Source organism: Parasteatoda tepidariorum, chromosome 9 (assembly GCF_982258835.1).
Source record: "Parasteatoda tepidariorum strain Cologne lab strain chromosome 9, Ptep-v5.0, whole genome shotgun sequence".
In the NCBI taxonomy this organism is placed as follows: domain Eukaryota; kingdom Metazoa; phylum Arthropoda; class Arachnida; order Araneae; family Theridiidae; genus Parasteatoda; species Parasteatoda tepidariorum.
In genome coordinates, this window is record NC_141763.1 from 93186273 (window position 1) to 93202728 (window position 16456).

At 30.4% G+C, this 16456-nt stretch overlaps 1 protein-coding gene across 2 annotated transcripts in view; it reads left to right on the forward strand.

Annotated features, from left to right (window-relative positions):
• Positions 1 to 16109, forward strand: part of LOC107454149 (uncharacterized) — a 32869-nt gene extending 16760 nt beyond the window's left edge. The window contains exons 1-3 of one of the 2 annotated variants that reach the window (XM_016071224.4): positions 5683 to 6046; positions 9998 to 10228; positions 13650 to 16109. In XM_016071224.4, coding sequence (XP_015926710.2) covers positions 5911 to 6046; positions 9998 to 10228; positions 13650 to 14089 — 807 coding nt within the window. In that variant the 5' untranslated portion in view covers positions 5683 to 5910 and the 3' untranslated portion in view covers positions 14090 to 16109. Of the gene's footprint in view, positions 1 to 5682; positions 6047 to 9997; positions 10229 to 13649 lie in introns of those variants that run through there. The other variant, XM_087152376.1, reaches the window with a different exon arrangement.
• The last annotated feature ends 347 nt before the right edge of the window (positions 16110 to 16456 follow it).

The following is a 16456-nucleotide window of genomic DNA, read 5'->3' on the forward strand; positions in this document are numbered from 1 at the left end:
TGAAATATTTTCGAATTTAAAAAGTTTTCTCACTCCTAATAATATTCTCTTTTTGCGGTATAAAAATGGAAATATTTTTTAATAAAAAAAGTTTTCTCACTCTTAATAATATTCTTCTTTTGCGGTATAAAAATGGAAATATTTTTGAATTTAAAATGTTTTTCTCACTCCTATCAATATTCGCTATTTGCGGTATGAAAATGAATTAAAAAAGTTTTCTCACTTCTAATAATATTCTCCTTTTGTGGTACAAAAATGGAAATATTTTTGAATTTAAAAAGTTTTTCTCACTCCTAATAATATTCTCATTTTGTGGTCTAAAAATGGAAAGACTTTTGAATTTAAAATGTTTCTCACTCCTAATAATATTCTCCTTTTTAGGTATAAAAATGGAAATATTTTTGAATTTAAAAAGTTTTCTCACTCCTAATAATATTCTCCTTTTGTGGTATAAAAATGGAAAGACTTTTGAATTTAAAATGTTTCTCACTCCTAATAATATTCTCCTTTTGAGGTATAAAAATGGAAATATTTTTGAATTTAAAAAGTTTTCTCACTCCTAATAATATTCTCCTTTTGTGGTATAAAAATGGAAAGACTTTTGAATTTAAAATGTTTCTCACTCCTAATAATATTCTCCTTTTGAGGTATAAAAATGGAAATATTTTTGAATTTAAGAAGTTTTCTCACTCCTAATAATATTCTCATTTTGTGGTATAAAAATGGAAAGACTTTTGAATTTAAAATGTTTCTCACTCCTAATAATATTCTCATTTTGTGGTATAAAAATGGAAAGACTTTTGAATTTAAAATGTTTCTCACTCCTAATAATATTCTCCTTTTGAGGTATAAAAATGGAAATATTTTTGAATTTAAAATGTTTCTCACTCCTAATAATATTCTCCTTTTGTGGTATAAAAATGGAAATATTTTTGAATTTAAAAAGTTTTCTCACTCATAAGAATATTCTCCTTTTGAGGTATAAAAATGGAAATATTTTTGAATTTAAGAAGTTTTCTCACTCCTAATAACTTGCAACTTTTCTACTCAAATAAAGATGAGCACACTTCGTATGTAAAAATAAAACAGAACAGCTTGAATAAAGAGCAGTTATGGACTTAAATGTATTTTTTGTCCCTTTATTTGTGTTTTATTTACATTATTTTGCTTTATTAAATTTTTTCATTTTATTTTTGTTGTTTAATTTGTATCAAGACAATAGGGCCCTCATTAATAATTAGCGAAGAATGTGTAAATATTGCTTTTCTGTTTTTGTAATTTCGATTTATTTGAAATTATTTCTGTCTTCGTTTCTATTTTATCATTAATGTAACAGAAAACAAGGTTTTCAAATTTTTAATACGAAAAATGAATTTTAAAGAACCCTTATATTATTAAAACTATTAATTTGTATAATTAGTTCTTTTTTTTAAATTTTTTTTTTAGTATAAGGTACACTTCTATTTTTTTAGTATCATTTCTTAGTAATAGGGGTCAGGCCTAACATTATCTTAAAATTGCGGAACCCAGACAAGTTAAGCAAATGGCCTGCTTCGACGGTCCTGACTCTAGATACGGTACCACAATAGATATTGTTGAAATGTACGATAATATACGTGATGGCTCAGGGGACAGAGCTTTCGCCTTCCTATGAAGTGAACCGGGTTCGAATCCCAGCGATGGTTGATCAATTCGAAATCCGCACCCGGCAATCACGGACCACAGTGCTGACGTAAAAATATCCTCTATGGTGTTCATGAGTCAGAGCCCCCTTGCCGTCAGGTTAATCATGAGAGGTTTTCTTGATATTCCTCTCCATGCAAGGTAAATGCAGGTTAGTTCCGTAAAGAAAAGTCCTCCAAGAAGACAAATTACTCCCAATGCTTGAACGAAGAATACCCTTGTCTTGTGGATTCGGTTCAAAATTACAAGGCTACGGAGTTGAAAATTAGCTGTCATAAACCTAAAAAATTGGATCAACTATTTCAACGACGGTCATTAAATATGAAATTATATCGCAACGATCAGCATTGTGATTCAAATGAAATGTGTTTTAAATCCAATCAAGATGATGCAAACGCGTGCTGCTTGCTTTGAAAAATTATATGAACTGAACGACCGATTCTGTTCGTGTTGTTGAGCACGCATTTTATGTAATTAAATTGTAATTGAATTGAACTGAATTATTGTAATTGAATTATAATCAAATTGAATAGAATTATTGTAATTTAATTATTTTATGCAATTTAATTTTATTCGAACGCACATAATACTTTTTTTTTAAATATTAACTAATATTTAAGTTTTTGTTTGAAGTTCAGGAAAAGAAATTTTTAATATTTATAGGAGAAATCTGGGTAAGCCAGTTGGTGTACTGCCCAGAAGCTGCTATATTTAATCAAGATATTGTTCAGTTGTTTACATACAATTTATCATTTTTGAAAAAGTCATAGGTGCACTACTTTTTTTATAAATGATTTTTTAAAAAGTTAAATTACCCGATCTTACCCCACTGGTTGGGTCCTATGTAAATTCCATGGAGAATTTAGAAATACTAGAATTTTAGTAAATATGTAGCATACGTTTCTATTTTATATAGCCTTTTAAGAACGTTGTATACGTAATTTACATGTGAAGTAATTATCTTCTTTTTCCTCTCCACTGCAGCTTTCGTGAGCCCAGAAAAAACACTTTTTCACGTTGAATCTGCCTTTCTTCTTTTTTATTTTATTAAGAATTTTACATGTATATATATAAAATCGTTTAGTTGTATTGATTATTCATAGGCTTCTCTTACTTAATTTTATTTTTATCTGCATGTAATAAAATAAGATGTCTGTGTATCAAGATCGTAGTGTAAGACAAATACGAAAGTTAACATGATTTCGTGGTTTTCTTTGCCTAATAACTTGTATTATTTAAGTAACATTTAAAAATATCACAATTGAATCGATTACCGGAAAGATGGTTGGTTGGTTGGTTGGTTGGTGTCGTATCCTCTATAGAATCATATTTCATGGTGTGCTTGAATAGTTTTTGTTATTTCTATGGCATTAAAAGAATACAAATCCTCTTCTGTGGGGTAGTTTAAAAGGTGAAGGCCTGCAGCGACTGCAGGGCAGTTAAAAACATGATATGGTGTCAGTTCCACATTAAGACAGTTGCCACAGTTTTGATATTTTCTAGTCTTATCTGTAGAAATTTTCATGTTTTTATGATGTTTTGTTCTTAGTCTGATGAGAGTAGTGGCTGTCTTCCTATCGATGTCAAGATTAGTTATTTGATCTTGGGCTTTGATTTTTAAAGGGGTGAATAGTTTTGATTTTGCATAAGCATTTGCATCTGCCAACGTGGTTGGGATTGAGTTTTGATTTAGATCTCTGGCATTTTTAGCCAAGGAATCAGCTATTTCATTAAACTCTAGGTTCACATGGGCGGGAATCCACTGCAAGAAGCAATTTTTCCGGAGGCGCTGAAGTTGTCCAAGTTGTTCTATGATATTCAGGACAAGGCTTGAGGTACCTTTGCTGAGGGCCTGTAAGGCAGACCTGCAGTCGCTGAAGATGGTGATACCACTAAGCTGCTCCGAAGGTTCAAGATTGATGTACGTTTCGATAGCCGTAGAAATGGCTATCAATTCTGCTGTAAAATTAGATGCGATTTTTCCAGCACCAGTTGCGAATTCTCGTCTTTGATCATCAGGAAGGAGCAGTACCACTCCCGCACCTCCGTTGGTGAAGGTGGAGTCAGAAACCGGAAAGATAAAGCGTAAAATTGATTATCATATTCATTTCATATCATGTTCACTTATCATATTCATTTATCATATTCATTATCATATGCATTTCTCATTGTCATCATTGATTATCATTATTGACTACAACAGTACACTAAATATTCAGGATTTAACCGATTGTAAAATTTAACTGCACAAGGTTCTTCCTCGCTTATTTTGCCCTAAATTACAAAAAAAAGAAAAAAATATACTAATAATATAATAATAAAAATAATATAATAATAATAATAAAAAAATATTCGATACTAATAGACACTAGTATCATAATGAATCGTTGAATCGTTTCTCCCCGCAAAAACAAGAAGGAAATAAAAGGAGGAAACAAAAAAGAAAGAAAATATCGTTAGATCACTGGTGTCGGGGAACCCGTATTTATCACACCAAGTTAAAACCTCTAAAAGGATATGCTAACTTCTAGGGCTTGTATTTCTTAATACTAGAATAATATCTAAAAAATCAAAACTCTGTATATATCCATATTTATATATTTATTTAAAATAAAAGATTGAAATTTTAGATACTTGCTGATCATCTGTAATATACAAATATAATTTTAAATGAAAATTGTTGAAGAACGTTTTTAAATAATATTAATTTGAAAATGGTTCGAAGTAAAACTTTTCCTTTCAACATTTTTTTAATAAAAAAATATGGTTTATTACAATTTAAAAAAGTTATGTGAATTTTATAATAATGAAAATAATTTACATAAAATAAACTTTGTTTTATTTTAGTGCTGCCATCTATCGACTATAGTTTAGTTAGATTTTTAATTAAAATGTTTAATATTAGGTATTTCGTTGTTTAAAAAAAAAGCTATTCATCAATTATTTAATTTTTTATTATTTAAATTTTTAGTTAATAAATTTTTAAATTTAATTATTAAATTTATTTTATGCATTCTTTATTAGGATTGATATAGTTTTTTAGTACTTAGATTATTATAGTTGTAAATGCCATCCTAGTTTTTTTTCATCATTAAATCTTTCCGTTTTTTTATATTATTATTTCATGTTTTGAATATATTTTTTCCTAATAAATTTTGCAGTGGCATGCATTTTAAAAGTGAATATTTTACTACTTGACAGAAGTAAATTGAAATAATATTTAAGTAATATTAAAAAAGGAAAAAAAAAATTAGGAAAAAAAAAAACGCATTTTTTTTGAAGTTAAAAAAGAAAAAAAATTTGCGATTGTGATTCTTGGAAATCTTAATACTTCAAAAAAATTTAATTAAATTGAAATTGAATAGAAGTAAAGAGTAAAATAATACATATATAGGTGGGCAAAATATATCAAGTGAAGTCAAAATTATAAATAATTTCAAATTAACACTTTTTATTCTTAAGAGTACTTTACATAAATTGTAAAATTTATAAAATCACAAATTTACACGCACAAGATGGTAAGGATTAAATTAATAAATTTCATTATTTACTGATTATATTTCAGTCATTTGAAAAATTTTCCCTATTCTATTTAATACGTTTCGAATCTTGCAAATATTTACAAAATACGAAAGCATATTGTATATAAATAAGCAAATTATGATCAAAAACAATTTATTTTGTGCAAGTAATTTGTTTTTAATTATTTCTAAATTCAATTGTAATTTATTCAAACTTTATTACTTGGAATTCACTCTAACATTATGAAGGATTACATTAAAATGCTTTATAAAGACTGCTCTCAGATGCAATGTTCATTCTAATGAAAATATTATTGCACAATAATATACAAAGACAAGTGAAATATTATTGCACAATTTAATCAATATATAAATAGTCCTAATACATTTTCATATAATTTTGAAAATTTGTTTCCAGTTTTATTTCCCCAAGAGATTTGTATGTTTTTATTAAAAATAACAGATGGCAGCACAAATCGTCTCTGTATTGATCGTCTTCTCCGATCTTCCGTTTCCACAAAACATTTCCGATCAGACTAGACCAGACTCGACATTTTTCAAGCTGTCAAAGTAGGAATATATTAATCCCAAAAAAATATCTGCGACTTTCTCTCTATATTCCATATTATGATATGCGCAATCTTATAGTCTGATGTCAGACAGGATTAGTCTGAAGAAAAGTTTAAAAAAAATCGTCTGATTCAAAATGATGTGTACGGAGAATTTACTTCCGCTTGTATTTTCAAAACCGGAAATCTGGGACCAATCTCATACAAATTATACTAATAAGAACGTTAAACTGAAAGCCTGGTCGTATATAGCTGATAGATTAGGAGTAGCGCGTAAGTACTACTTGAACTTTTTCTTTTTATTCTTTTTAATCTATTCGGGTAGGTTGTAGGGGGGTGGTGGCGGCCATTTTGTGCGCTTTCCTCGTATAGTTTAATCATGCGCGCAGTTGCTGTCCCTTCCCCCCTAAAATGGTAGATTATTTCTATATAGATGAAAAATTTATGAATAATGGTCATATTTATATTAATTACGATTGTTTACTTGATATAATTGTAGAATGGGGATTTAGTTAGCAGTTTATATCTAAAGTTGTAAGTATAATTTAAATTATACGTACAACTTTAGATTATAGTATCTTAATATAAAATTTAAATATTTTTAATAGATTTGTAACGTTTTCAGCATTTTTTAACAAATAGTATTTAAATTAATTTTTCAAAATTTTAGCGCAGTTTTATAAAAAAAAATATTATTGTTATTTTTTTGTAGAACATATTAAAAAAATGAAGTTAATAGTGAAATTAATGTAAAATTAATTTTTTATCGATATTTTTTAGCATCATTTGATTAAAGTTTAATTTCATGATTGTTAATTACATAAGCAATAAGATTTTTTTTGAAAATCGAAATATTGACCCAATTGTATATGTTAAAAGGTAAAGTTAAAAATTTTTTTTTTATAAAAATTTTAAATTTTTTTAAAATTTAAATTTTTTTTTTACTTTTTTTGCAAAGTCTTTAAAAAAAAAGTATTTTTTTACGTATGAGTCAGTCTAACGTTCTGTTCGGGTCTCTTGCAGACGTTTTTTTCAATAAGGTAGACCTAAAAATTAAAATTTTAGTTAGGTAAACTCAAATAATTTAGAAGTCACCTTTTCCTTAAAACTAATGAGTCGTGACTGCTATCGATAGTTTTTTTTTCATTTAATAGTCACTTTTTTAAAACTTTTTTTCCCGCTTGGATTAAATTATATTTCTTTAAAAAAAATCATATTAAAATAATTGATGGCTATAAAAAGCAAATTCTGCCAAAACAATTATATATATATATGTAGCAAAATTTATTTAAACGTACTGACTTTAAAAAATTTTATTTATAAATATTTGTGGAGGCAAACAGAGGTTGGACAAAATAATGGAAACACTTCGATACTAACACATTCTTTGACATTTTTTAAAAAATACTTAGAGAATCAGTTTATAAATTTAAAAGTGTTTAGACCGTATGGTTTCTCGTACATATCAATGAAGTTAAAACTTTTTGATGTTCAGGGTCCGACAAGAAATTACAAACGGAAAACAAATGTTTTTGAACACCCTATGCCAAATAATGTACTAATAAATTTGTAACTTATAAGTATCATTTTGGTGATTACAGTCAATAATTGCACAAAATTTCGTGAGCCTAGCTTAAATATTTATAGAATTATGGACAATTTTATAAAGAAATGTTTTTTTTTTTTGTCTTGTGTTTTATTTTGCTATAATTTTAAAAATAAAAATTAAACGAAACTTTATGATTAATTTAAAATTTATTACGATTTATTATTGCCTTAAAATTCGAGAAAAGTTGGTTAAAAACTGTTCAAGATATGAGTAATTAAAGTAGTTTTTTTTTATATTGCGCATGTGCTGTAAAATTAAAAATCTTTTCTTCTTAATTTTGTAATGAATCGTATGTGGCAACTAATAAATAAAAGTCCAATTTGAATATCTTGAATATTAAAAAAATTTCTAGCAATTTGTCTAGTATGAATATCCTAAAAATTAAAACAGTTGAGAACAATTTTCTAATTTGTTTTCTTACTTTTTAACACTAGGTAATGACACAATTTCTTAGAATTTTGTACAACATATATTTTTCTTATTGTTAATATTTACTAATAACTTGTTATATAATTGTAAATAATATAAGAAATATTAAAAATTAATTTTAAACAAATTTCTTTACACATTATTTATTCTTTTGCAATCCAGTCATTTTGACTGGATTGCAAAAGAAGCCGGAAGATTGCCAGTCATTTTGGGCAATATAGGTATAGTATACTAAGTTTCAGTCTTTCTAGTGTTAAAGGAAAGCTGAAAATGATAGGGGTTTCCCACAAATTTCATTTTGTACCAATAAACAAGATTTATTAAAAATGACATTGTTGAGGATCATCCCCATAAAGGTATCGTTTCTATCGCATGTTCTATTTCCTAATAGCATTACACTTTGTCGTCCGGATTATCATTAGAAGGGTATTATCATTTGATAATAAATCTTGTTTAATAGTACAAAATGAATTTTGTAGAAAACCACATATCATTCTGAGCTTTCTTTTAACTAATTAGAAAACTATTTAGAAAATTGCTTACACTATTTTACATTTTTAAGATATTCATATCGGACTTTTTTTTATTAGTTGCCAAGTACAATTTACTACTATAATAAGGAAAAAATAAGTATTAAAAATTTTTTTCTCCGCGCATGCGCATTATAAAAGAACTACTTAAATTACTCATATCTTGCTCAGTTTTTAACGAATTTATAAACTGATTTTCTAAGTATTTTTTGAGAAATATCAAAAAATGTATTCGTATCGAAGTGTTTCCATTATTTTATCCAACCCCGGTACATTTCATGTATACATTGTAGCTTTGAAATATGTGAATTGTTGAAGAACTCTCCTTCGACAAGAACTTTTCCACCATAAATTGATGGATTTTTAAGGATTAAAATTTTGAATGGAGACATGGGATATTTAAAGAGAAAATGCGTTTTCTAGAGTCTCTCTCTGCTTTCATGTACTTTTATCATCAAACGATTTAGAAAAAAAGAAGAAAGAAACCAATAGGATAGGAAAAAGTGAGCAGTTGTTTATTTTAATTGGCGACTTTTTTCGTTGACTCACTGAGTGGTGAGTGGTTATTTTCAAGCACATTTTTCAAATAGCTGCTCGGGTCTGAATTGACCGATAACTTTTTCTTAATTACAGATGAAGCCGTAGCAATTGTGGCTTTACCTTACGCCGTAGCCATGGTAATATAAATCGATTTAAATTTTCAAATTCTATTTTTCATGGTCAACAGGTATAATAATCCTACGTAAATAATGTCTGTTGCGGGGCATTTGCCAAGGTTCCAACATTTTAAAAATTGCTTTTGAATATCATTCCCACGCGAATGATAGTCAAAAAAATTTTTTTTTTGTGTTAGAATTACAAACGGGTAATTTTTTTTATAACTATTTTTTCCCCTAACTTTTTTTCCCTATTTTTTTTCTATGTACCCCATCTTCTATCTATTTCGGTTAAAATCATTCACCGAAATCAAAATCGTGGAACTAGAAAATAAGGTAAATTTGATTTTTTTAAAAAAGATATCACTTTGCACCGTCATCCACTCAAATTATCGTCTCTTCCCTCATTATCAATCAATCATAATATAGCACTTGCACCAGTGGGACCCCTTAATACGATCATTAAATCAAAAGACAATTTCCTTTTTTCTTTTTTTTTTTTTGCTTTCTGGTCAATAATTAAGCCCTAGCTACAAAATATCTTGGGACCCCTCATCGGACCAATGTTTACTAATTTTGGCTCATTAATTTTGGCTCGTTATTTTCCAACATTGTCTCGATATAGAATTGTCTGATTCACCCGATATTTTACTGCCACCTTACAACCAATATCGGCATTATATAGAATTGTCAGATTCACCCGATATATAATATTCATTCTTCAGCCACTATAGGTTCTCTATTGGCCGTATGTCGGTCGATATTGGTCCTATAAAGGACCAATATTAAAAAATCTGGATATCCCAATGTTGGTCCCTCGATGCATGTTCATAGAGGGACCCAAATTGAGCCAATTCTGAGCCTAACTGGGGTCAAGGTAAAATTGTTGCTAGGGATTTGTTACCATAATACTGTTTTGGTACATCTTTTCAAATATCGATAATATGTATTTCTACTCAACTGTCATATGTTTTATACTAGTCAATAATCTTTTTGGCAGCGGACGTGGCGAAAGCAAGATGGACCAACTTGCGAGATTTGTTCCGACGCGAATTGAAGAAGACGCTGAGGATGGCGGAGGAGACGGGTGACGCGAATGCCTACAAGCCCCGGTGGAAGCACTTCAAGAGCATGCTCTTCCTCAAAGATCAGATCATCAAAGATGAAAGTGCCAGCAGCACATTGCAGTTCGATGAAGACACTTTCTCACTCTATCCACAGACCATATTAGGTAAGCCCCAACTTCCAATTCTCCACTGTTTACTCAGATAAAGTGACCACCGTTCCTAAATGATGTATTGAAATGGCCAAATACCCACAGATCATCCTCGGTAAATTTATTCCTTATCTATCCATTCATACTATTTTAGTCAATGAACCGCCAATAGAGTCTGCCCTCCCCACCGTGTATATTGATTATTGGATATAGTCAATATATACGTGGTTGATGGTGAAAGAGACTGGTGATGCGAATGACTACATAGCCTGGTTGGTAGGGCGTTGGTTCGATCCCAGCCGGCCGAAGACTCCCCGTGTAGTAAATGGTGACTGATGCACGTTAAATATGCCGAGTCGCAAAGTCAGTCCTCTATGTTCCCATAACAAATCAATACCTCTGGGGTTACTGATCCAGGAGTTTCCATGTCTTCTGGATTAGGTTCAAAATTACATGGCTACGGAGTGAAACATTAGTAGTTGTAAACCCAAAAATTGAATTGGGTCAACTGTTCAACGACGGATATATATAAGCCCAGGTGGAAGCATCTTAAGAGAACGGCTCTTCCTCAAATATTTCAAAATCTTTCAGGAATACTTTTTCAAAATCATTAGCAAAGTTTGCTAAATTCTGAAAAATACTGCGGGCAAAATCAGGGTTCATGCTAACATTTTTAAAGCGGAATCGAAATCCCTTTTGTGATGTTCGAAATATTCATTGCTGTTCCTCTTATTGCGATCACTGAATGGTAAATATTGTATATTTATATTCGCATGAATGTTAAAGTACTCAAATTCGTCGTTAAAACGGAAAACAACTGTCGAGGATATGACGTAGATGAATGATGGATTAGTTGTGAATAGAGCACATCGGAAGGAGATTAATTGCGGTGTAACTACCACTACGATTATTAGATATCAATTCACTAGCATATAAGACATGCTGACTTGATTCAATCTTGAGGTACTTTTGAATAGATGAAGGTTGGCATTGTCTAATGGTCTTTCCCCATATTGGTGACCCGGACCTTATATGAACACGTTTACTTCGATGAATGGTACACATTGAACAGTTGATTTGCTATTTGTGACTGCGTCATCGTCCTCCTCGCGCTGTTGCTTCTCAGTCTCATTTACACTCAACGGGAACCTCCACACACTCGACTGCTAATAGCAACACAGGAGAGTCCTCACTCTCAACCATGAACTGAATACAGCTCTCATGGCTACTGCTCAAGAACCCGGTGACCTTAATCCAGCTCTCCCGGTCTTTACAGCAACTAGTGGTATCCGTTCATCGAATTTTATCCCTGATAAAATTCTGACGGGGGAGTATTGTGGCGTAACTACCACCACAATTATTAAACATCAATTCACTAGTATATAAGACATGCTAACTTAATTCAATCTGAAGGTACCTTTTGATAGATGAAGGTTGACATTATCTAATGGACTTATCGCTCATACTCAAATTTGAAATTCGGGTATTGAAATATCGTATTAAAAAATCAGAATTTGAGGAAGCATGTTGAGACGAGCAACAAATAACTCCCCCCCCCCCGGCGGATTAACGAAGGAATCTTCGCGAATCGAGTACATCAGAAAATTGTTACTCAAATTTAAAATGGACGCGTCGTAAGAACTTTGCATTAAAAATTTCAGAATTTGGATAACCTTGCAAAAATGCCGTAAAAACAAAAAACAGCTAAAGTAACAGCCGAGTAAGCGATCAGAAAACGACGCGGATTAACGACGGAATTGTTGAGAATCATGCGCATTAAATAGTGATTACTCAAATCCGAACTTTGGGTGCCGCAATTTTATCATAGTATATATAAAATACCAAGGAATGAAAAACAAGGTTTTGAGGTCTCCGAAAAAACACTAAATAACCATCGGAAAATGATCGAAGAAATATGATATCGTCGTTCATCGAGAATGATATCAAGAAATGATATCTAATTCGAATTTCATGTGTCTTAATAACGTCATATTAATATGGAAAATTTTAAAAATCACGAGAAAAAAAGATATCGAAAATCTGAACCATCAAAAGTTACTAGTAATTTTTGTTGTGTTGACTGTCTTTTCCTGTAGGGGAGAGTTGGGTAGCCCCGCCCATTTAAGGAGTATTGCTTATATTTCTGTATAATATTGAGTAATAATCAATATTTTTGTATGTTTCTATTGTTTTATCATCTAATTAAATAATGCAAAAAGAATGAACCAAAAAAAGAATAGTTTAACTTAAAAAAATAGAAATCTAAAAAAACATGTTTTTCAGCTCTTTTTAAAATGTGTCGTGTATCCCCGCCCAGTTACAAAAAGTATGTTTTTTGACTGTTTTTTCAGGTGTAAATGATAATGGCCAATGTATTGACAATAGATAAACCTCATGTATAATTTTTATCACAAAATTATTTTATTTATTACATATTTATATACTTTTAGTGAATTCTATCATTTAATAACAATCATTTAATAACAACAATATTTGTTGTTAAAAATGCATATAACATTCAAATTTGAAGCAATTAAATAATAATCTTTGTAACCGTACATTTATCGACGAAATAAAATTGGTTGTTGATACCCGACATTCATGTGAGCGGGGCTACCCGAAATTCAATTTTTTCGTAAATTTGTAATTACTCGAACAATTTTTCACATATAAACTTCTTTCTTTGTGCAAATTAAACTTAAAACTACATACTTTAATGCTGTATGTATAGAAAAATTTATTTTTTTAGTATTAAAATGAAGTTTTATCGAAACATTTCAACCAATTTTTCTTCATTTCATGACTACTGTATTCGACATATTTTCAAAACGATTGTTTACCATGTTAACAGCTGCATAAATACTTGAAACTTTGAAAATAATCTTTTTTTAATATAACAATTAAAGTCCGATGGCCCATTGACTTGAAAAAATATTCTATACATATGAAATTGACAGTGAGCGGGGGTACCCGCTGGGCGGGCTACCCAACTCTCCCCTATATTTCATTTTCTAGCAATTTGCTGTTCAACTTTCACTCGTAGTCCCCAGAGGAAAAAAATTTTTTTTTCTCCGGATAAGCGATTCATATTGCCAATATAGTCTACAGACTATTTAAATAAGTTACAACCTCATTTTTTTTATCTGTTAAGGTTGTTATTTTGAGTAATTTTTCGCTGTTGTTTCTAATTAAATAAACAAATTAAAAAAATTTTAATCCTTTATTTGAAATAGATCTATAGGGAGTGGAAAAGAGTGCATTTAATTCATATACTATATGAATAATATTATGTATTAAGGGATCTAGGTGGTTTAGAATAAAACAAGCCATAACATATATTTTTATATATAATGAAAGAAGAAAAAAATTGAAAATTTTGTTAGGAAAGACCCTTACGAGTTATTACTAAATTACTAATAATTAAGAACATTTTCAGAGGAGGACGGTGAAGGGAAATATGACGAAGAGGGGTATTTAGAAGAGGAATCTGTTCGCAGCTCATCGCCAAGTCATTCAGAAATCACCATCTTGCCAGATCCTTCAACCAGAAAAAGACAACGCAACAACAACAACGTGGACGACGGTAACTTCGTACAGATTTACAATCCTATTAAAAGACAGCATCGTTATGAGGCAAATACCATGCCCGATCATGACATGAACGATATGGTGAACTACTCCACTCCTCGACCCTCCAACGACATGGACGAAGACTACCACTTCGCAATGAGCCTAGTACCGTCTATTCGACGCATTCGCAGTGACAGAAAAACTGCATTTAAGATGAAAGTCTTACAGTTGATTTTAGATGAGGAAAATACCATGGAAGCTGGAAGCAGCAACGGGGAGTGGAGGCAAGATTGTAAAAAAGAATGACGAAACTTTCAAAAGCCTATCATTATTTTGTTTGAGTATTCCACTGATAACTGGACTGGTGATCTAAGAGTTTGGAGTTGATTCTAATTACTCCTGGTAACTATTCTAATTTCAATATTTACCTTTACCGGTGACTTTATGCACTATCGGACCCAGTATCTGGAAACCCAGCGTTACTGACACGGAGAGTTCTGTTGTATATATTAATATAAATTTGGTCTATCTTTTGCATCGTTGGTTGCATGTACACACACGTTTGAAAAAACTTTACATCAGTTTTAATAAATAGACATAGTTACATTGGATTTAGATCGAGCTCGAACCCAGCCGGCCGAAGACTCCCCGTTTAGTAAATGGTGACTGGTGCACGTTAAAACTGTCGGGTCACAAAGTCCTCAAAATCCCCATAACAAATCAAAACCTCTGGGGGGTACTGAATGGGAGATTGATCGTTCTCTGGTTCAGGTCAAAATTACGATCTATGGATGAATGAATGGATGTATTAATGACTCCGCCCTATATACGAGTGCGACGTATGGGTGTGGCAGAAGTCGAATTCTTGTCCATAGATGGCACCAGTGAAAAACAAGAGCAATCGCACCCTCTCTGCCTTAATGGCCGACGACAATAGTTCATATTTCGAACCACAGGCAGTAAGGAAACCAGGACAAAAATAAAAAACACCCCTACACCATGATACCGGAAACGTGGATGTCCAGATACTTTAGACCAAATAGTGTTTAGGTTTTAAAAAATACTTTCAAAATTATTTCTAGTAAATGCGCATGGTCCCATATTTTTAATATGCATCACTCGTTGCATGTTTGTAAATGTTTCAAAAATATGAAAATTAAGCAAATTAGGCGGAGAGAAATATTTTTTTAAGATGTTATTAAATTTGCAACGATTTTAAAATTTATTTGTTGCTGTGTGCTTTAAAGAACAAGATATTTAGTTTTTCTTAAAAATGTAAAAAAATACTATCAACTAGTTTTAACAAATTACTTTTATTTTTATCTAAATGCATTGCGATAAACGAGGAGCGACAGAAAGCTTCAATAAATCTGTTAAAATATAAAGACAGACGCTTGGAAATTGTACTGAATACTAAGTATAGTGTTTTTATTTTAAATCATTTTCTTCTTAAATGCAGAGTGTTTCAAAATTATCGTTTACAATGTATATTTTTAAAAGGAGTAATGTATATTATATGTTAAAAAGGAGGTTAAAAAATATATGTATTAAGGATCGCTAATTAATATTGAGGTTATGAAGAAATAAAAACACTATCAAAAACTGTCGAATCAATGACGGATAGAAGCATCAAAACCAGTTTGATTGCCCGATGAAATTCGGGGGCGTTTCTAATAATAGTTGAATTAGAGAGGTTTGGTTAACAGGTCAAATTGTAATATGAAATTATGATTTAAAGTACTGGAATTCTAAGATTTTTTTAGGTGAAATTAAAATTAGGTATGTATTGTGATGTTTAAGTCAGATCGATTTCTTTTCGATCTCAGCTAAAGTCTTCAACCATACTTGAACTTTTACATTTTGTACCAAATGCCGTGTGATGCTTTGTTTAATTTCTCTATATAACATAAAAGTGATATGATGTTAAACTGATGGTGCGTTTATATTGACGAGAAAATCACTTGGTTTAATCCAGCTTTTGCAACACGATAACCCAGATGTATTTGATTGCATGGTCATAAATATTATAAAGACATAAAGGTATTGTTTGCTTGTGAAATATTTTTTTCAATATTTAAGAGTGTTTACCTGTATTTATTTATCATCCTTTCGTAGCTATTGTTGGTGATTATAACATTGTTGACTATCACTGTTCAATATTTTGGGTTTATGTTACTTATTCAGCCATGTATTACAACGCTTATTTTTGTGTCATAAAATTATTTAGTTATATCTTCCAATTTGAGATACATATCATTTATTTATTGTATTTATTTGTCACTGTATTTATAAAGCATTTCATAATAAAATCTGTGATATACTTGCATTGAATGTTTGTTATTTTTTTTTCTCAAATAAACTGCCTGGTTCTTAGAATTCTAACCTTTCTAAATAAGTAGACAAGTACTTAGAAGTTTTATGCAAAATTTCTAAGAATCTAGAATTTCTTAGTAATTATAAAATTATTAGAACATTTCTAAGAATCTTAGTTTCTTAGCAATCAGCAAATTACTTACAATTATCTAAAAATCTATAGTTTCTCGATAAATAGAGTAAATGTTTGAGAGCGAGTGACCTGTTAAGGAGTTATTGTGATGTATTTCACATATAAATTCTGATTAATGTTATTAGTACACGTTAAATCTGTCGGGTCACAAATTCCTTCAAGTTCCC